The sequence below is a fragment of the Alnus glutinosa genome, chromosome 14 (assembly GCF_958979055.1).
Source record: "Alnus glutinosa chromosome 14, dhAlnGlut1.1, whole genome shotgun sequence".
Taxonomy (NCBI): domain Eukaryota; kingdom Viridiplantae; phylum Streptophyta; class Magnoliopsida; order Fagales; family Betulaceae; genus Alnus; species Alnus glutinosa.
Genome location: NC_084899.1, coordinates 1,784,286 through 1,805,643, shown reverse-complemented (window position 1 = coordinate 1,805,643; position 21,358 = coordinate 1,784,286). Strand labels below are relative to the sequence as shown.

Genomic DNA, 21,358 nt, shown 5'->3' with positions numbered 1-21,358 from the left:
CAACAAATTATCCTAATTCCTAAGGATCTTATCATTATATGAGTGACCAATAAAAGCCTCTTTCTTTCTATTCTTTTCTTTTCGGGACAAATGAGAGAGACTGTTTCATCAATGAGTTGATGGGGGATGCTGATTGCTAAACCATACATGTTGCAATATACTTTTACCAATACCACACACTAATGGACCTTTTGTTATATTGTTTTTTAAAAGCTAAATTATATGTAAATCTTGAAGAATCAGAGGGTGATGTGTCAGAGTCCAGCTTTGACACATGCCACACCCCACTCTCTCACAGTCGCTATCTCCAACAGAAACAACTGCAAAACCAGGAAGAAAATGAGTCCAGCAAACCCATTAAAAAAAACCCACGAAGAGTTTCAACTCCAACGTAAAAGTAGATTCAATTCCCATTTACTCCCACTCAATTCCAACCTTCCCATTAAAATATTGAGAGTCATTGACCATTACCAACAATCTCTCTCTCTCTCTCTCTTAAAAGTGTCTGTTACTTAGCACTGTGGCCTTGCCTGTTTTTGTTGGTTCTACTTGTAATTGTATTCAATAACCTATGCCAGTGAGGGCGGTTCTGTCACATATGGCAGTCTCAAAACTCTGCAAATTCCAGAGCTTTAGTTTTAAGAAAACGATTGATTGGGTTTCTTCCACCAAACCCATTTCTGGGTTTTTCTATAGACTCTATTCTCATTGCTTTGCTCTCACTATTTGTAGCTCTTCTTTAATTTAACATCATTTTTTTGTTCTTGCTTCAAGTTATCGACTCCTTATTTAGTAATTTATTCGTTTATTTATTCTTGTATTGGTGTTTTTAATTTCTTCATCATCATTGAGAAGTTTGGGTAAGAGATTTTTGAGATTTTTTGTTATATCTGATGGGGGTGGGGATGGCAGCCGTTCTCCAGCTGGTGAAACTCTGTGTCATTGGCTTTGCTTTGGCTGTCCAAGGATCTACAGGTAAATTTTTACATTTCAAAGTTTTTTGCTTTATATAAATATTATTGGACTTTTCTGATAAAGTTAACAAATTTAAAATGGATTTGATAAATCTTGTGCCCAAGCAGCATATAGTGATCCCGGTTGATGAAATTTCATGTTGCCAGTTTAGTTTGTATAATCAATGGTGTGGAGAGTGTGAACATGTAGCTCAACGTTGTACTCAACTTATGTTTTAATTGATTCATGGAGTATAATAGACTGAGATAAACTGTTTTGTACATTGGCGTCTTCATTGATCTGGACGTATTATTAACCTGTAGAATTGTTTCCCCAAATTTGCCTCGCTTAGCTTTATGACCACAATTTGCAGCTAGTAGTTTCATTCTTTTGTTAAGTTTAGCAACGATTATCCTAGGCTTCATGTGGGGAATGCTTTTCTATTGAGGCTTTATATAAGGAAATGGTTTCCATCTAGGAGCTGCTATAATAATGAAAGCTTAACCCTATAGTCCCTTATTGATAACTGCAGACATTCATGCAGTTGAGGCATGATTCTGACCCATGGGATGTCTCATCTTCATAAGATCCGCTTGTCTGCTGGCTAAATTACTAAGTTCTATTCTTTGGAATATTTTCATGAGACTGATAGCCCCAGATTCTCATACTGAATAGGAGAAACGAAAATTATTTCATAATTTCTCCTTTCTATATCCAACACAGATATCAACACTTAATCTTCAAACTAATTCCTGCTCCTGCAAATGCTAATGAAAGAGAAAACTGTCCCTTAATGTTAATGAAGACTTCATAAACCGAGCCCATAAGTCAGTCTTCTAGCTGAAACGCATGAAACTTTCCAAAAAAGTGTTTAAATTATAAGTTTTACATTGAAAATCTATATTCATCGTACTACTGAATAATTTCAAGAATTGACTATATATCAAAGTTGTTGATGGCTTGTTGAGTTTCCTAATAGTCTTTTATTATGCTCTTTCAGAGTCCAATATATCCCCGTCTCCAGCAACTTTTTCTTCAGTTCCTCTGTTCGAAGGAACACCTGGTCCAGCCCATCACAGAAAGTCATGGAGAAGCAGTGCACCAAGCTCATCATCCCAGCCAAACGGTAATCCTTATAACCCTGGCACTACAGAATGTAATCTTGAGGCCATCGGAATAAGCTTCTAGTTTGGACAATCCAGGGTCAGATTCTCACCCTCCACTTGCATTACCACCTCTTACATCTGCTCCAGTGCCCCGAGGGACCCAAGGGCTTGTACCAACATTGACACCAAGCACTCCACCTGTATCCCCACTGCATCGGACAGCTCCTCCACCTTCGGCTGTTCAAGGACATGTCCCGTCCATGCCACCAAGCGCTCCTCAGACACCAGTTTATAAAACTCCTGTTTCATTGCCAGTTGCTGCTCCAGGTAGATAATTTATTAGGGTTTTCTGAGTTCCCAGTTGAAATAGGGTAAAGATTAACTGCTTGTGTCATAATGTATATTTCCAGTGGCAACTCCAAGTAAGTTGCCCCAAAATTCACCAGTCAGCCACCCAAGTATGCCGGGAACTTTGTCACCTAGCTCTCATCATAGAAAAACACCAGATAATAAGGCTCCCATACCAGTGCCAATTACTCCAGGTATGTGATCAGTATTTCCATGCCATCACTAGATCTCTGTTCAATATGTTTTGAACATGCCCCTTTTTATTCAAATAAAGTATCTGTTTCATCGCCACCGGGGAGATTTGGACGATATCCACCTGCAATCCACCCAAATATGCCAGAAATAGCACCATCCACATTACCCGGTGCACCTTATTGCATTAATTTTTCAAAACTAGACTTTATATCAAACTATCAAAGTGACCAGTTGAATTGACCTTATTGTTTCTTCTTTTTGTCACAATCATGAAGCACCAGTCGCATCACCAACGAGTGAATTGCCACAATATTCACCAGTCAGTCACCCAAGTATGCCAGGAACTTTGTCACCTAGCTCTCATCATAGAAAAGCACCAGATAATAAGGCTCCCATCCCAGAGCCAATTACTCCAGGTACATGACCAGTATTTTTTACGCCATCACTAGATCTCCACTCAATATGTTCTAAACTGGCCCCTTTTATTCAAATACAGTCTCTGTTGCATCACCACCGTGGAAATTTAGACGATATCCACAGGCAATCCGCCCAAATGTACCAGAAATAGCACCATCCACATTACCTGGTGCACCTTATTGAATTCATTTTTCAAAACTAAACTTTCTATCAAACTGTCAAAGTGATCAGTTGAATTGACCTTATTGCTTCTTCTTTTTGTCATAATTATGCAGCACCAGTCGCATCGCCAATGAGTGAATTGCCAAAAAATTCACCACCTCTACATCCAGTTATGCCTGGTGAATCCCCATCCATATTACCAGGTGCATCTTGCGAGAAAAATGTACTTCATTTATTTCTATATTTTTAAAATGTGGACCCTTTTTTCCCCTTTACCCCCATTGCTCCAAGACCCTTTATCCTTAAAAAAAGGAGTTATTTCTTTGTTTTTATTTTTTTTGAGAGGGGGGAATTTATGCACTATATACGAAGAGAAACCTATTTTTTGTGTTCCTCTTTGCTTCATGGTTCAAGTTGAAATGCTAAGGCTGTGAGTTTCAAAGAAAAGATGCCATTGTACCTTACGTCCGGTTATCTTATGTTGATAAGTAGTCCAGATATATGGGCAATAGAAATAAATTAATCGTGACATATATCAATATTATGGCAATAAAAAGAATTTCTGTAACAGCCCAAAACTGTTGTGATAAGACTTTGATGGTTGAGTTGCATGTACACTATAATCTTTAAAACGTATCAAAGGTGAGATAATAAAAACCACGCATAAACTAAACCATACACTCTGTTTTTCCCAAATTGATCTTATTTGTTCTACTGAACAGTTAATTTCAATAAGGTTTCTCTGGAATCACGGAACCCCATTTCCTTCAACCTTTGTTCCCCCTATTTTATTATTTTTATTTTAGGTGTTAAAAATCTGGCCATCATTAAATTCATTTTGTATGGCCGATATATGCATTTAACCAGTTTATCCATTTGTTTTCTAAAGGCTACTTGCTATGGTTGTTAAAGCTCTCTATAGGCTGACAAATATTATATTTGGCTGGTCCACATGAAGTGCAGACCCTGATGTCTCGCCTGAATCAACTCCTCCTCCAAGCATTGGTTGGCAGAGGGATAGAATTCCAGAGGCTGCACCTCCACATGAAACACCTACGCCATTACCCCTTGTGGACCATTCTCCAGCTCAAGGTATGCAGAAACCTACATATTTCAGCTAGATTGGTAAAATGAAGTATGTGCTATAAGATGGTAAAACTTTTGTTAATATTATTTGCAGGTTCTTTTCCTGCCGTAGCTCCTTCCACACACAGGGCTATGAGGCATTCTAATTACGCTCCTGCACCATCTCTTTTATCTCCTAAATCTCCATTAGACAAAGGTTATCATTCTCCTGCGTCTTCACCTTCAACCTCATTTTATAAGCATTATCATGCAAGGAACAATATCACCAGCCCTGCTCCAGCATCATCATATCTGGTTTCTCCTCCCACCTCAAAACAGCAAGGTTTAGTATTTTACCTTACATATGTAGAGCAAAGCTTGATTTGATTTATTATGTCCTTTGACGTTAAAGACATCATGTGTTGCTTTTCATTTCATTATTATACATAGGTCCGGTCATCTCTCCAGCATTACTTCCAACAAGTGGGGGAACACACTTTGCTCCTCCTCCCCTGAAGCCAGGTAAGGCAAGAGTGAATACTGAAGTGATTTCTTCCTACTAGAGACTCAGCAGTGAGCTATATAGCTGTTTCAATTTCGGATTAACTGATGCATGGCAGGCTCTTCAGTTTCCCAATCCCATTTCCCCTTTCCTTCACCAATGAGCAATGCTTCACCTGCTCCTTCTCCACCTCCAAGAGCTGCACCTGGCCACACTAAAAGTAAGGAAAACTCAAGATTCTTTTGTTTTTTTTGTTTATTAAATATTATTAATTGAAGTTTTTCAAGTTCAGTTTTTCTTGAGTTAAATGAGTACCTGATTGAGTATGTTTGCAATCTCAAGTGCCCTTTCTTCCCCCTAATGTTTCTCCTTCTAAGTCTACATCGAAGAGTCCAAAGATACCAGTCCTGCCACCACTTAAAGCATTCCCACCTCCGCCTCCTAATGAAGGTATGTAAATACTTAATTTTCAAAACTTAAGGGTTACTAGGGCTCTGCACTTCTGTTGTTCCAATAATATTGGGTGTGTTTGGTAAAGATTGTTGAGGTGAATTTTTTTTTGAGTAGTAGTAAGAAGTGATCGATGTGATATAAAGTAAAGAATTTGTATGGAAAAGTGTAAAAGTTTGTTTTGTAATGAATTTTTTTATTTGAATAATAATAAAAAATGATTGATGTGATATAAAAAGTGACAATGTTTTGAAGTTGACCTTTTTTGGGAGAAGTGAAAATAAGGGGAGGGGAGAGGAAGTTGGTTACCAAACACATTAATTATTTTTCTTACTAGAATTTAACGCACAGGTTCTGCCTTTTTGTAGATTGCTCATCAACCATATGCACAGAACCCTATACGAATACTCCTCCGGGTTCACCTTGTGGCTGTGTTTTGCCCATCCAAGTTGGTCTGCGCCTTAGTGTTGCTCTGTATACCTTCTTCCCTTTGGTATCAGAGCTGGCTAAAGAAATTGCTGCTGGGGTTTTTATGAAACAAAGTCAAGTTCGTATTATTGGAGCCAATGCTGCTAGTCAACAACCAGAGAAGACTGATGTCCTTATTGACTTGGTACCCTTGGGGGACAAGTTTGATAACACCACAGCCTTATTGACTTTTCAGAGATTTTGGCACAAACAAGTTGTTATACAAGCTTCCTACTTTGGTGACTACGGAGTATTATACGTACGCTATCCTGGTATATATTAACACTCAGTTTCTTACCTCTCTCTCTCCATCTCTAATAATCTTCCAACTGGAAATTTATATAGAACTACTGCATTTATAGGTTTACCCCCATCTCCGCCTTCTCCTTCGGGCATTAACATAATAGATGGTGGTCCTTACTCTGGTGTTGACAATAATGCAAGGACAAATAAACCCCTTGGGGTTGATGTGCATAAAAGGTGGCATAATGATGGGCTTGGTGGTGGCATAATTGCTATTATTGTGATTTCAGCTTTTGTAGCAGTGGTCTTATGCTCTGCTGCTGCTTTGGTATTTCTCTTCAAACATAGAAAGCTTGTTTGTGATCCAGTGCCAACTCCACGGGTTTTGCCCCCTTCCCACAACAAACCATCAGGTACTCCCTATTTCAATACCATAAAAAAGCAGGTGCAGTCTGTCACAAAATTTAGCCAATTAGTTGCTTGAATTGGTTGAACCTGGCAGGTTTATTTCATCTTCTGAATAAAGAATACTTTTGAGCTTGGTACTGTCAATTAGTTAAATGATCTTTTACATGAATCTAACACGTAAAAGTTGGACTTATGAAACCTTAAGGCATGGCATACGAATTCTTCATAAATCTGAAATGCATGTGTTATAATTTTGGTTCGATCCTGATCACGTAATTAGGGGTTTCATCCTCAAAATTGGATTCATCCAGAAGTTTTTGCTCTTTCAATATAAGAAAGAATATATTTTGCAGGCCTTGGCGGGTCTTTGATTGGAAGTGGACCCAGTTCTGTGTCATTATCATTTGGATCTAGCATCGCAACTTATACTGGATCTGCTAAGACTTTCAGTACGAGCGACATAGAGAAAGCCACTGACAATTTTGATGCTTCAAAAATACTTGGGGAAGGTGGCTTTGGGCTTGTTTACAGTGGTGTTCTTGAAGATGGGACCAAAGTGGCTGTCAAAGTTTTAAAGAGAGATGATCAGCAGGGTGGTCGGGAGTTCTTAGCTGAAGTCGAGATGCTGAGCCGCCTTCATCATCGCAACCTGGTCAAGTTGATTGGTATATGTACAGAGGAGCGCACCCGCTGCTTGGTTTATGAACTCATTCCAAACGGCAGTGTGGAATCCCATTTACATGGTTTGTTATTTTGCTCTTTCTGGGCTTGCTCTATAGTTGGTTATTACTGTTTGTAATAGTTAAACTCTTTGTGAAAATGGTTGTGTTTTTGTCCATCTTCTTTGCTGGCAGGCATTGACAAGGAAACTGCTCCACTTGATTGGGCTGCCCGTATGAAGATAGCACTTGGTGCTGCTCGTGGTCTAGCTTATCTGCATGAGGATTCTAGCCCTCGTGTCATACATAGGGACTTCAAGTCCAGCAACATCTTGTTGGAGCATGATTTTACGCCAAAAGTGTCAGACTTTGGTTTGGCTCGAACTGCCATGGATGAGGAAAGCAGACACATATCGACACGTGTCATGGGAACTTTTGGGTACAAACATTTTCTTCCTGTGGTATCCAATTTTTGTACGTCTAATTTATGCATATAAATAGAAACTGTAGGCGTGTGAGTGGAGAAGATAAACATTCTTTTCTCCAAAGACGTACACACATAGGAGCTGACCATCAAGTATATCACTTTGAACAATTATTTTCGTTGCAGGTTCGTGTTGACTGATTTATGACAGTCTATGTTTCCTTGCCTGTGATAGGTTTTGTCTTTAAGAGGAAGTTATAGGCATAAAATGTGGTCAGCAGTATTTCTATGAATTTCAGTGAGGTTTAATTAAATAACCCTTCTCTTAAAACGGTAGCCTAATCTTTGGTTAATTGGGGCCAAAAGCCATCCTTTATACTACCCTACTTGCCACTGATTACTACTCCATGCTATTTCTTCAAGAAGAATAAAGATGAGAGAGTAAAAATAAAACGAAGGTAGCAATTTAGGTTGTTTATCATCCCTTCACTGATGGATCATTATTGTTTAAAGTAATTCCATATATATAGCAGTAGTTATAGCCATCTAAAATGTTTTTGGATACCTCCACTGGGCTGCTTTAGTGCCTTCTCTATTTTTGATGAAGTTTTTATCCTCGTAACTTTCCAGGTATGTGGCTCCAGAGTATGCAATGACTGGGCATCTTCTTGTGAAAAGTGATGTCTACAGCTATGGAGTTGTCCTTCTTGAGCTTTTGTCCGGGAGAAAGCCAGTAGACATGTCACAACCACCTGGCCAAGAGAATTTAGTTGCATGGGCCCGTCCACTCCTCACTAGTAAAGAAGGGTTAGAGACAATTGTAGATGAATCTCTAGGATCTGATGTGGCTTTTGATAGCGTTGCCAAAGTAGCAGCCATTGCATCAATGTGTGTACAACCGGAGGTATCGCACCGCCCGTTTATGGGTGAGGTTGTTCAGGCCTTGAAACTAGTATGTAATGAGTGTGATGAGGCAAAAGTTGGTTCAAGAAGCTTAAGCCAAGAGGATTTGTCAATTTGCATGGACGCTGAGGTCAGTACTGGCTCAGGAGAGTTACCAGATCCTGTGCAAAGCCAATACTCACTTCCTAATTTCAATTCTGGCATTGATACTGAGAGGGGAATGTCAGCGTCAGATTTTTTTGGTTCGTCAACAAGATTTGCGAGGCAGGAATCTGGGTCCTTTAGGAGGCACTCTAGTTCAGGTCCTTTGAGAATGGGAAGGGGCAGGTACTTCTGGCAGAGAATTAGGAGATTGTCTGCGGGCAGTGTGAGCGAACATGGGGTTATGTTCAGGTTATGGCCAGGTTCGCATTGATGCTGATAATCCCTTCTCTAAAGGTTGTTTTCTCTTTCAATATTTGAACTCAGATTTGAAAGCACAAGCAGGAATTTATCTCATGCAGAGTAGAATGGCTTGTTGAGGCTTCAAACTGGGATGTGAGCAAGTCATGAAATGGGAGTGCAGTACTTTGCAGCCCTAAATAAACTCCCGGATGCAAATGCTTTTTGGTAAGGGTGTGAATCTAATTTTGATTAACGGTAATAAGTGTCAATTGGTGATGGTGACAGGGCCTCCATTGTCTGTTTATACTTGATTAAGCCTCAATAATTTCGGATCCTGAAATGTATTTGAGGGGGGAAAGGGTTGCTCTTGTTACTGAAATGTATAGAACACTTTGTATCATGAAATGCATCCATTCCCCCCTTCCAGTGCTGTGAATTTTGTTGTTATGCTGTTACTTTTGTTAGGATGTAAGTAATCATTGACACAGAAAATATACACCTTCTCTTATTGCCAGTCACAAACATATTAACTCCACAAGAAGTTTTGGTTTAAAGTTGGGAATCATGTTTTTCATCACCAAAGAAGCAGAGAAGGTGACAAAACTAGTTGATTTGTTCTCTCCCTCCCTCTCAACTGAAACAAGTATATTAATCTAGAATATTCAAATGGAGATAACTATTTTATATATGATCCGAAATTTGGTTTGTTGCATCTAATAATGCATATATTGGCACTTCATTTAAATTTTTTGAATGATATGACAACATATATACAGTGTGATAATATATACATCATTAGATTTGTGAAATTTAATATGGACAATGAAATGGTTCTTCTCCATTTCAAGTTCCTGACAATCTCATGGTTACTTCATGACTCCAAAATCTATCTTTTTAATTATTGAATCTTTGAATCTCCATTTCTTAAGAGAGCGAGAAGAACCATACAGATACAAAACATACTAATAAAGATCGAAGTTGTTAGTTCTAAAATTTTTTGAAATATTTTTGACTTGCAAGTTATTTTATGTTGCCTTAGCCAAAATTTTCACCTAATGCTCCGTTTGTTTCGATGTAAAATGATTTTCGTCGTAAAATGGTTTCAGGGAAGTCATTTTTCTGAAAAAAAAAAATTTATCGAAAGCATTTTTCGGTGTTTGGCACGTACAGAAAATCACAAATATTTTTTATATTTTTATTCAATCATATTAACATATAAAAATCAATTTTTATTCAAAACATATAAATATTAATGTAAAATAATATAAAAATCACTGGTGACGAAATTCCATCACTGACTGATAGGATTTCAGCCACTTTTATTGGATTCCGACTACTATAGCCATAATCCGAGATAAAGGCTGAAATCCGGATAGTTTCGTCAGAATCTGGGTTTGCCGAATTCCTGCGAAAGTGGCCGGATTTTCGGCAAAAATGACTGGATTCTGGCCAAAACTTCTGGAATCCGGCACAGAATCGTCGAACTCCGGCCTACTGGCTGGAATCGTTGGAATCCGGCTAGTCGACAGGGATCCGGCTGTTCTAGCCGGGATTTTTTGGCCAAATCCGTCCGGCCAGCCGGATTGGATATTCTAGCTAGATTCGGCCAGCTGGCCGAGATCCGACCTTTCTGGCCAGATTCGGCCAGCTAGCCGAAATCCGGCCTTTCTAGCCAGATTCGGCTCGGATGCCCGGAATACGACCAATTTGGTTGTCGGATTCCGTCGACATTGACAGGATGTTGGCGAATTTCTGTACTGGCAAGATTTCGGTGATGGTCGACTACTTGAACGTGAAGATTGACTATGTCGTTTAAAAGGGTTTGAATGAATCTGGCGTTTTTGAAAAATGATTTACACTTTTAAAAAAACGTGAATTATTTTTTAAAATTTACTAAGCATTTTTGGTTAAACAGAAATCATTTTTCAATTGACTATTATTTTCGCTCTTACCAAACACCAGAAAATGTCAAAATCATTTTTCGTTCAAACAAACGAAGCACAAGTTTAAAACAGTTTTCTTTGTCATATTTTGATAAATTTCGAGTCACTCACACTTTTTTTTTTTTTTTCATCTAATTTAATTTATAATGTAAAATTCTTAAATTTTGTCATATTAATATTAATTATTTTTATTAAATTTATATTTATCATTTTAAATATTTAACATGATAAAATAGATGTGATAACATCTTAACCATTTAATTTAATTTGAGATGAACGACTAAAGATTCAGAGAATTCTATATCATAGCAATTTTAGACGACGTGCAATTTTTTTCATCTCTGCATTTTCGTTGCTGATGTGTCACTCTGTGAACCGTTAGATTCATCAAAGGAACCCGATCCGGTTCTCATATTGACCGAGAGTCTCCACTGCACCACTAGAGCTGAGTTCAGAGTCGTCGATCCAAGCTGCGAGAAGGAGAAGCAGAAGCAGAAGCTACGAAAACCGCTTGTGATGGTAAACCTCTTGATTCCCAAACGTTTTCTAGGGTTGTGGTTTTTGTTATTCTCCGAAGGCGTTTTTTCAGTTTTCGATTTCTGAGATCCTTTTCCGTTTGCTTTTGTTTTCGGAGGCGCCGAAACCGATCGCCAGTCCCGTCCCTGACGCGTGGTACCCAACCCTGTCGGCGCTCATGCTCGCGATCGGCCTGATCGTCACCGCCTCCTTCTTCATGTAAGCTCGATCCGATCCCCAAAGCGCACTTTCTTTTGTATTTCCAGAACAATTTGTCTTGTTCAATGTCTTTTAGAATTTCTAAAGATCGTGCTAATGTGATCCAGCGCACAGTGAAAATAAGCTACTTAGATGATAATTTGTTAGTTGTTTGAAGAAAATTAGCATGTGAAAGAGATATATCGAATTGTTTTCTGAAGCTTTTACCGATGCTACGGTTTGAAATTCTAGGGTTCTGAATGGATGGAGATTCGCTATTATTTTGTCTATTCTATTGTTCTTGGCCCTATTGCCCATCTGATGGAAATGATATTCAACTTCTTAATATATTTGTGTTTGTTGGATCCTGAATTTTCAGATCAAAAGATATAAAAAAGAGATTTGCTTGTTTTAGTCTTGAAAAGACAAAAATTTCAAGAAAAAAAATACTTTCGTAATCTATGGGAGCTTTATATTTTGCAGACTTATTTGTATTCCTGTACTTAAAACATTTTAACTTTAGCTTTATGTGTTCATCTGTTAGTCACGTGATTTGCGGTCTTAGAGGATTTATATATGCATTTACACATCCCATGTCTCCTTTGCTACCAAGTGGACAAATGGAGTTTAGTTTCTAATTGAGTGTTGCATTGGAGGAATTCTATTCACACGCACACTCAAATTTGGGCTTTTTTGAGGTTAAAGGCTTCATCAGTGTAAGATTATGTGATGGTTCAGATCTTATTTTTTTGTTCTTAATCATATCTTTTGGGCATGTCTTCAATGATGGAAAGAGGTAATTGTAAAGAAGTTGAAAATGAAGGTGGAAAGTATAGCCTAACGTGCATTTGAGAAGTGTGAAGTGGTGAAAAGATTTGGAATCAAATGGAATTCTGTTAAAAAAATTTCTGAGGTGCATTAGATGAAACAGTAGAAATCTTCCACAGTTCTTTTTTTGTTTTGTTTTTCCTTCTTGTCTAGCAATGAGAGTAGAAGTTAGAATATCTTTCAATTTTCTTGGGAAATTGGAACTTGGTTTCTGAATAAAAGGCGGGAGAAGACTTTTTTAATAATTGTGATATATGAGACTATTCTTTCTTTCAGCAAAATTTTCGTTTCTTCAGGTCATAGACAGCTACCTTGCTTATTTGAGTTCAGTAAATCATTATTTTATTTTATAAATTTTCAATTCCTTAAGTTTGCCTCTTGAAAGCCTTCTTAATTCTGAGTCACTTGCGCTATATCTTTGATTTCTAACCCAGAATTGCCCTATTTTACTTCCAAAATTTGTGCCTGTTGAACATTTCTGATGGTATATATGGGGATAAGTATGGAGTCATCTTGTTATGGTCATGGGTGATGTAGTTTAATTTGGATAGCTTTTAGCTAAGCACTTCAATAGGCTGTGGAGGTTGTTTCTCATACCTTTCTTGGCCTTTTGGCTAAGATCAAGTGTAGTCTCTATATTATTCAGAGTAAAAAAAAAAAGGGTGGCTTTTACTGTCAACCTTTGCTGCTATGGCTTATGAAAAAATTATTCTGTAGCAGAAGCTACTAATCCATTGTATGGTCAAGAATTGTAATGGGCTATGGTTTATGGATACTTGGGAAGACACTTCAGAGAATTATTTGTTATTCTTAAAGTCAATAATACTCTTAGGTCTTTGCAATATCCATTTTTTCTTTCTTTAAAGATGGCATTTAACAGCAGTAAGTATCACTTGCAGCTATGAAGCAACCTCTTCCAGGCGAAACCGCAGTCTTGCCAAGGAGCTTGTTACCGGAGCTGTTGCATCTGTCTTTTTGGTACGACTGTAGCTTTTGTTCTCCATTTTGTCATTACGTGTAGATATTAGGAGATATTGGAATCTAATCCTATTGCTGATGCGAAATATCAATATCTCTGGTGCAGGGTTTTGGGTCCTTGTTCTTGCTACTGGCTTCTGGTGTTTATGTATGATTTTTTAACATTGGGCAAGACAAAATTTTGTCAAGCAGGATTAGTTTTACATGGAGAAGGATGTTACTTTTGACGTTATTAGTTAAATATATTTTGTGGTTTTTGGAACGAAGACTTTGCCATCAATAAAATTACTAGTTTGTTGTGTCATGTGGCAAAAGAAAGATGATGAGTGCTATGGTGGCTTTGAGCATCATTTTGTCTCGGAAAGATTATTATGGTTTGGAAATGAGAGTGATGAATTGCATCCTTCTTAACCTGCAGTAAGGTTGCCATAAATACAACGCAGAATTAGAAAAGTGATCCAGGCTTCTTGAGAACCTGCTGTAGAAATTTAATTTGTCCTTTTTGGTGATGTTTACTTCAATATTTGTGCATTATGTCCACATGTCCTCAAGGTATTACATTTGCTAAATGAGTACGTGGTCAGACTGTTACAATAAGAGGCATGAACTTGATACGAATTCAATATGAAATTAATGGGTTAGAATTTAGGAGTTTGACTTGTTTAATTAAATAGATCAAATTATGGGTTAATATATATGCTCTTATAGATATGCTTCAAGCACAATCTTAACTTTACCTGCGGCATTTAAGGCTAATAATTTTTTACACGAACTCAATACGAAATTAGTGGATTATGATTGAGATCTTAATTAAATGGATCGGAATATGGTTGATATTAAGCCCCCTTCAAGTCTTACTGTGGTTTCGCCTCTAATTGACATATATAATCTTATACTCAATTTTTAATAAGTGAACACAAATTGTTATCTTAATATTAGGTTAAACATAGAAGCAAATTGTAATTGCGGATTTTTGCATTTGCCAAAAAGTTTAACTATTGAAAAGTTGTTTAGCTGTTAGGTAATTATGTGTAGTTGGTTGCTCAAAATTAATAAAAAAATAATATTTAGTAAAAGTAAAAAAATATTTAACGAGTTTAATATTGAGAGTTTTTTAAAAGTGATAATTAAAATAACTAAAATTTGGAGAACTCGTTGAGATGCTCTCACAATGACAAATTAACTTGTTGGAGCTTGTTTGTAGCGAGAGTTTTGTACCAAATAAACGACACTTACCTAAGTTTTGTATCAAATAAACGACATGGTTTCCGTCTCTCACATTACTGGGCAAATGGACGACGGAGTCGGACTTAATTAATGGACCAGGGCCCGGCCCATGACAGTCCGAGTTATCGCGTGTTTAGCAGAGTATTTTAAAATGCGTGACGCAGAGGTAGAAACAGAGAGAGAGAGAGAGAGAGAGAGAGAGAGATTCAGTTGGACAGTGTCGTAGTTGGGAGGAACAGGAGGTGAAGCAGCGATGGAGTCGCAGCCGCAGATCGTGAAGAAGAAGGAGACGAGGGGCCGGAAGCCCAAGCCCAAGGAGGAGAAGAAAGAGGAGGCAGTGAAGGCCAAGAAGGCCCAGCAGCCCAGCGTGGACGACAAGTACACCCAGTGGAAGTCCCTCGTCCCCGTCCTCTACGACTGGCTCGCCAACCACAACCTCGTTTGGCCCTCTCTCTCTTGCCGGTACCCCCCCCCCCCCCCCCCCCCCCCCCCCACACACACACAAACAATATCTCTCTCTATCTCTCAGAGTCATTTCTAGGGTTTTGATCTTGTATTCTAGTTCTCAGGGTTTATGCTGGTCTTCTGTTTGTTTGTTTGTTTGTTGTTAAGGGCGTAATCGTTTTGTTGTTGCTATGAGCAGGTGGGGTCCGCAGCTTGAGCAAGCTACCTACAAGAATCGCCAGCGTCTCTATCTCTCTGAACAGGCAAGTTTGCTATGTGTCAATTCGATTCGTTAACTGAAATTACACTATAGGTGGCTTCTTAAGTATATTAATTAACCAAACAAGTTTGAGTTTAAGATGTACTATTGTGATGTTTGAATTCCTCGTTGTTTGCATCAGAATCATACTTTTATGTTGAATATGCGAAGTTTCGTGCATTTTCTTTTATTATCTCAATTCCATGTTGTAAGACACAAATAGTCAATTTGATTAAGATATTTTATATTATTCTGTATGTTTGCCAATGCTCTGAAGCAAAGAGCTTAATTAGGCTGTCTTGTACAAAGCAAGTTTATGGGTCTTCTTCACTTGATTATTGGTTTTTTTTTCCCCTTTTGTTTTCAGACTGATGGTAGTGTTCCAAATACTCTGGTCATTGCGAATTGTGAAGTTGTCAAACCCAGGGTTGCAGCCGCAGAGCACATATCCCAGGTAACTCATTATTTTGAGATGTTTTTGCGTTCTCCTTCTCGTGCACTACTTTAACTCCAACGAGGTTATGCATGCAGCTAACTTCTTTGTTTACCATAAATTGCTTTATTTTTCAGTTCAATGAAGAAGCGCGCTCGCCATTTGTAAAGAAGTACAAAACTATCATACATCCTGGAGAGGTATGAGTCGTCCATTCACCAAATGCATAAAATCACCCATATACTAAAAAATGAAGTGGATTTTTTTTTTTTTTTTTTCTTTTCTGGATACTTTGTATCAAACCCATTGTTTTTTTCTGGATACTTTGTATCAAACCCATTTAAAAGCATGTTACTGTTATTGTGCAAAACGGAAGGAAATAGCTATCCTACGGTTGTAATTTTTTCAGTGAAAAGGCTCGTTGCTTTGAGTCTTGTTCAATTTTATTTGTTTTTGTCTCCATTGTTGCAAATGATGGAGGTGCCCGTTTATTATTGAATCCCTTGATACTTATTGCATTAATTAGTTAATACCATTTTGCAGGTCAACAGGATCAGGGAACTCCCACAGAACTCTAAGATAGTGGCTACTCATACTGACAGTCCTGATGTAAGTGTTTTATGAAGTTTGTCATGTATATACTTTGGATCGAGTATATTTTAGTTGTCTTTGATTTCTACGTTTCATTAACCTGAAAATTTTAATGTTGCTAATTATTGGATATACTAAAACTCAGGTTCTTATTTGGGATGTCGAAGCTCAACCTAACCGCCATGCTGTCCTTGGAGCTACCAATTCTCGTCCAGATTTGGTACATTTTTATTGTCAGAATGTTTTTTTCCCTCATTGTTAAACTCCCATTTCCTTTATTTAAATCCTTTATAACTTACCATTATGGCAAATTCACTCATTATTATCTGAGGGAAAAGCTTCACTTTGGATCTGTATTGTGATGTGAGATTCCTTAGCTTTTGGAATACTAGGATTAATGCTTTCTTTTTGGACTAAATGGCACCTTCATCGTCCTTGGAATGGTATGGTGGGTGAAGTCATGGGTTCAGGTCCTTATGGGTGCATGAGTTATTTTCCATTAAAAGAAGCTGTTGTTTATATGTCTGTAAGCTAGAAAATATGTTATAAAAAAATTTAACAGCGGTATGTGGAAGTGTACTCCAAAAGCTTAAGAAATTAAGTCTATATTGTTGCAATGTTCTCTTAAGTTCTTGCCAAGAGAGGTGAAATCAGAAATCTGTACAGAGAAAATGAACTATTGGGATGGATCGCCCTTGGATTGGGCATTGGAAGGGGTTTTGGGGAGGAGGCCTTGGCAATTAGGGAAGCCATGGAAGAGGATTTTCAGCGGGAGAAGATGATTGCGCGCCAAAAGTCTAAGGGAAAAAGGGAGCTACTAAATTTGCATAGCTCCATCAATTATGGTGATGCTAAAGTTCCTTCTAGGAGTAGGAAAGGCAAGGCACACATGATGTAGGTTTGTGTGCTTTGGTGGGTGGGTGGTGGGTTGTTTTTGTTCTTAGTTGGTTTCTACTGTAGTTTGTTTTGGGGTTTTTCTTCGTTTTCGAGGGGTTTGGGTTTTGTTGGTTCTATTGAGTTTTAGTGGGTTAGCTTTGGTTGTTCCTGTGTATACTTCATGTGTACTTAGGGGCGCCTTACGCTTTCTTTAATAAAGTATTCTTACTTATCAAAAAAAAGAAAATGAACTATTAGTGGCATGACTTTTTAGTTAATCTTCTGGACCAACTTGTCCCAAAAAAAAAAAAAAAATCTTCTGGACCTTCTAGCGTCAGTATCTGTGTAGATGATACAATTAATTAGTGGACCTTTTAGAATTTCTTTCTTGGGACTAATTTGATATTAGTACAACAACTGTCAGCCTTTATCTTTTGTATGGCCTGTACTGATTATGCTTCTTTCTTTCATGATATTAACATTGAATTTTGCTTCCTGCAGATTTTGACTGGACATCAAGATAATGCAGAATTTGCTCTTGCAATGTGTCGTACTGAACCCTATGTGCTCTCTGGAGGTGACTATATATATATATATATATTTTAAAAGTTATTTCTACTATTTCAATGAAGTGTAGAAACTATTGCTAAAATCTTTCTCTCTTTATTTCCACTGCTTGAGATGTTATGAATCCTGTTGAATGTCGCCTCCAATAAATTTGTTGGAGTTCCTGCATGCTATGTCCTTTTATTATTATGCTTAATAAAAATGAGTTTTGTCTTCATTAAGATTTTCATCTGAAGAATAAGATTCTTATTACAGGGAAGGACAAGTCGGTGGTTTTGTGGAGTATTCAGGACCATATATCAACAGCAGCCACATCTCCAGGATCTAGTGGATCAATCGTTAAACAAAATACTAAACCTGGAGAAGGCAATGATAAAGCTGCTGATGGCCCTTCTGTTGGACCACGGGGTGTCTACCTTGGGCATGAAGAAACAGTTGAAGATGTGACGTTCTGTCCATCCAGGTAAATTTGCATGACTTTATTAGCAGTGGGCTTACTAGCTATTATGGCTTATGAAATGTCCTATTTCTGACGCTTTTATATCTCTCTGCTGAAGTGCACAGGAGTTTTGTAGTGTAGGTGATGATTCCTGCCTCATATTATGGGATGCGAGAGTTGGCTCTAGCCCCGCTGTTAAGGTTATTTGCCCCATTTGCTTTTTAAATTTTTGGTCCTCTTATTTAATGCTTTTTTTTTTTTTGTTATTATGGTTTTCAATTTATGATTTTGACTATACACTAGCAGCAATACTTATTTCTTGAATCTGTAACATTTTTTGTTAGATAAATTCTCGGCTTTTGTTGATTATATTTGTCTGTTGTTGTTTCTGTTTGACAGGTTGAAAAGGCACATAATGCTGATCTTCACTGTGTTGATTGGAATCCCCACGATGATAACCTTATTCTAACTGGGTATGTTGTGATCTCATGTTTCTTTCAATTTTATTGTCTCACTGTATTTTGGGTGTGTGATACTCTTCTGGGTTCGATGGTGCTTAATTTTGCACTGGGGGGGGGGGGGGGGGGGGGGGGAGGAGATGCTGAAAATTAGTAGATACGTACATTCAAATTGTTGTAATCTCTTTCCAGGTCAGCAGATAATTCTGTTCGCATGTTTGATCGCCGAAATCTCACTTCAAATGGAGTTGGGTCACCTATATATAAATTTGAGGGTCACAAAGCTGCTGTCCTTTGTGTTCAGGTATTAATGAATCTTCTTGTTTTCTTCTTTCTTTAGTCTCATACTTTCTACTTTTTATGAGGCATATCTTTTTTCCAAACTGGTAGTTTTGAAACTTTTGTTATTACTGAAGTATGTTTCCTGTTCCAGTGGTCTCCGGACAAGTCATCTGTCTTTGGAAGTTCTGCAGAGGATGGTCTCTTGAACATCTGGGATTATGAGAAGGTGGAAACTTTTGAACTGTACTTATCTGAGTTTAATTGCTGTTATGTCTCTGGGATTACATAGGTCCTTCCTTTCAAGCAGTCAAATATGAACATGTTTGCCTTTTATGTGTGTCAGAGTCTGTCATTTTGCCACTGTTGATATTGGGTATGTTCGCTAACATGCATGCTTTTTCCTTGTCTTTGACAATCTTTTATTTCATGTTGCAGGTTGGTAAAAAGGTAGAGCGAGCAACAAGAAGTCCAAGTTCTCCTCCAGGCTTGTTTTTTCAGCATGCTGGGCACAGGTTTGAATCTGTCTTTTTCACTCCATTGACTTACCCTGAGAAAGACTCTCCAGCTATATAGGGTCTCAGTTACAGGATTATTTTTAAAATTCTGTTGTATCTTGGACCATATCTTCTTCTGAACCAGGCCATCATTGACCTGACTCAAAATGCTCTTCATTTGAACTTGGTTTTTGTTTCATATCCCTTCAATTATTTTCATATCCCTTCAATTATTGGTTTTCTTTCTTCTTATCCTGTATTTTCCATCTCATCTTGATGTCCATTTGTATATTTGTTTTATGATTTTCACAATGCTACCCATGTATACACACCCCGTCCATTAGAACTTTACTTGACTATTGCTGATCTGGTGTGTTGGTTGTCGCAAAAACACATTATTCTATGAGATATGCTTAAATCTCCGTGTTGATAGCACTCAGAAACCTTTGCAAACTTAGCAGTCAAAGTTTTTCGTGAAATGGTAGTGGTCTAAAGCCCTTTTGCTGTTTGCTTGACGTATTTTATCTCCAATGGTTCTTATGTTCCAATTTCAAAAGTTTTCCCTTGCTTGATTTTGCATTCGGAAATTTTCAACTCTTGTTATGAGATGCCTAGCATAGGGGCCATTGTATGTGTAATGGCAAACATCTTAAACGCAAGTGTGCAAGTTTGAGCCTTAAGAGTGGTCGCTTTATGCCAAAAAAAAAAGGTTGAAGGATAGGACCTTATCCAAGCCACTTCTTTCCTGATCGACTCAAGTGGGACCTGTTCTGGGTACAGACCTTGTTATGAGATGCCCAGCATATAATATTGCACTCCTTTTTAGTCCTGGCTTATATGGTTTGATTGGTTAATTATGCATTTCTTCAAGGTGTTTTTAAAGTGTTTCTTTGACTGATTTACTCATAAAGTCTTCACTTTTATGCAGGGACAAAGTTGTTGATTTCCATTGGAATGCATCTGATCCATGGACTATTGTTAGCGTCTCTGATGATTGTGATACTACTGGTGGAGGAGGGACATTACAGGTATGATACTTTTGGTTTTCATTTTATTATTTGCTTGCATAAGTTTTATAATGTATGAACATATAGGTGATCAGATGGGAAATTAGTTCAAGGAATTATTGCCGTTCAAGTCTTTCAAACATGCACACTGGGAAAGATGAGGGAAACTTATGAAAGATAGTGTTGAGATTGACACAGATGAAGAAGCTATAAGCTTGGATAGATATCCCGTAATTTGTTGTAATATCAATGTGCAGCGTTTACACAAGATGGTTCTAGAGTGTTCTTACAACAAAAATAATATTTGAATAGCATTAGAGTGATGAAGCTGTTAATTTTAGTCCTTCCCCAGCAATAATCACCCACTACTTGAATTTTACCCCCCCTATGGGATGGAAAAGCTTTAAATAGCAACTTGAACAACCCCACCTCTCTCCTTACCAAAAAACTAAAAAAGAAGAAAAACCGCTACTTTTCCTTTCTGATCCTTTTTTTTTTTTTTCCGATATGTTTAAGGTCATATAAAAGTTCTCTTTAAGTTTGTTTCAGTGACTTGAGTTGATTCACGAAACTGACATTAATCTCTGCAGATATGGCGCATGAGTGATTTGATCTACAGGCCTGAGGAGGAGGTTCTTGCAGAGCTGGATAAGTTCAAGTCGCATGTGGTTGCTTGTGCTTCAAAGCCTCGAGAATCCTAAGAACTTTTACAACACCTGTAAAATAACAGGATATTGATTGGGGCTTCTGTTTTTGTATTTAGGCGGAGAAATTGCTAGCAATGTCTTTGTAGTAGTAATTGTGGTGGACAAGTCTACAACCCTTTCTCAAGTTCCAGGATGATCACTAATCTATGGGTCTAATTTGGCTTAACTGTAGCTGGGCGGTTCCTGATTAGCTCTCGGTGGATGCCCTCCATCTCTCCTCCCTTACAAGGAAGTTATGTTTAGAGCATTATCATGCTTGGAAATCAATATCTTCCTTCTCTCCTTCAGTGGCTTGGACGATTTCTCCAATTCTCCCTCTGGGTGGCATCAAGATCAATTTTGATGTGGCTCTATGGCCGCCATTGTATGTCGGGATTCTTCAGGTTGCCCACTCGATGTGGTGTACCCCCCTTGCCTTCCCAA

At 38.0% G+C, this 21,358-nt stretch overlaps 3 protein-coding genes and 1 pseudogene across 4 annotated transcripts; all 4 read left to right on the top strand.

The window, feature by feature from the left end:
- Window positions 1–457: 457 nt before the first annotated feature.
- LOC133856473 (receptor-like serine/threonine-protein kinase ALE2) lies at window positions 458–9,124 on the top strand. Of its 2 annotated transcripts, none has more exons than XM_062291509.1 (18): window positions 458–975; window positions 1,955–2,080; window positions 2,157–2,387; window positions 2,471–2,602; window positions 2,683–2,772; window positions 2,879–3,019; window positions 3,100–3,189; window positions 3,296–3,385; window positions 4,146–4,274; window positions 4,363–4,590; window positions 4,698–4,769; window positions 4,877–4,969; window positions 5,092–5,199; window positions 5,568–5,939; window positions 6,030–6,323; window positions 6,672–7,061; window positions 7,173–7,416; window positions 8,032–9,124. In XM_062291509.1, exons 1-18 carry the CDS (start codon window positions 894–896, stop codon window positions 8,717–8,719), a joined length of 3,600 nt encoding a protein of 1,199 aa, XP_062147493.1. In that variant the 5' UTR covers window positions 458–893; the 3' UTR covers window positions 8,720–9,124. The 2 variants fall into 2 exon arrangements, with proteins under 2 accessions (XP_062147493.1, XP_062147492.1); XM_062291508.1 differs by having other exon boundaries at window positions 459–975; window positions 4,868–4,969.
- A 1,867-nt stretch (window positions 9,125–10,991) lies between these two features.
- Window positions 10,992–13,455, top strand: LOC133857631 (uncharacterized). The gene is made up of 4 exons (XM_062292908.1): window positions 10,992–11,150; window positions 11,266–11,366; window positions 13,073–13,151; window positions 13,258–13,455. The coding sequence occupies exons 1-4, from the start codon at window positions 11,148–11,150 to the stop codon at window positions 13,303–13,305; spliced, it is 231 nt and encodes a 76-aa protein (XP_062148892.1). The 5' UTR covers window positions 10,992–11,147; the 3' UTR covers window positions 13,306–13,455.
- LOC133858210 (U2 spliceosomal RNA) lies at window positions 12,767–12,901 on the top strand (annotated as a pseudogene).
- Window positions 13,456–14,542: 1,087 nt separating the features above from the next.
- Window positions 14,543–21,101, top strand: LOC133857196 (WD-40 repeat-containing protein MSI4-like). The gene is made up of 15 exons (XM_062292364.1): window positions 14,543–14,840; window positions 15,022–15,085; window positions 15,449–15,535; window positions 15,652–15,714; window positions 16,058–16,123; window positions 16,251–16,325; window positions 17,483–17,558; window positions 17,804–18,011; window positions 18,106–18,187; window positions 18,387–18,460; window positions 18,638–18,749; window positions 18,879–18,953; window positions 19,163–19,239; window positions 20,150–20,249; window positions 20,819–21,101. The coding sequence occupies exons 1-15, from the start codon at window positions 14,632–14,634 to the stop codon at window positions 20,927–20,929; spliced, it is 1,479 nt and encodes a 492-aa protein (XP_062148348.1). The 5' UTR covers window positions 14,543–14,631; the 3' UTR covers window positions 20,930–21,101.
- The last annotated feature ends 257 nt before the right edge of the window (window positions 21,102–21,358 follow it).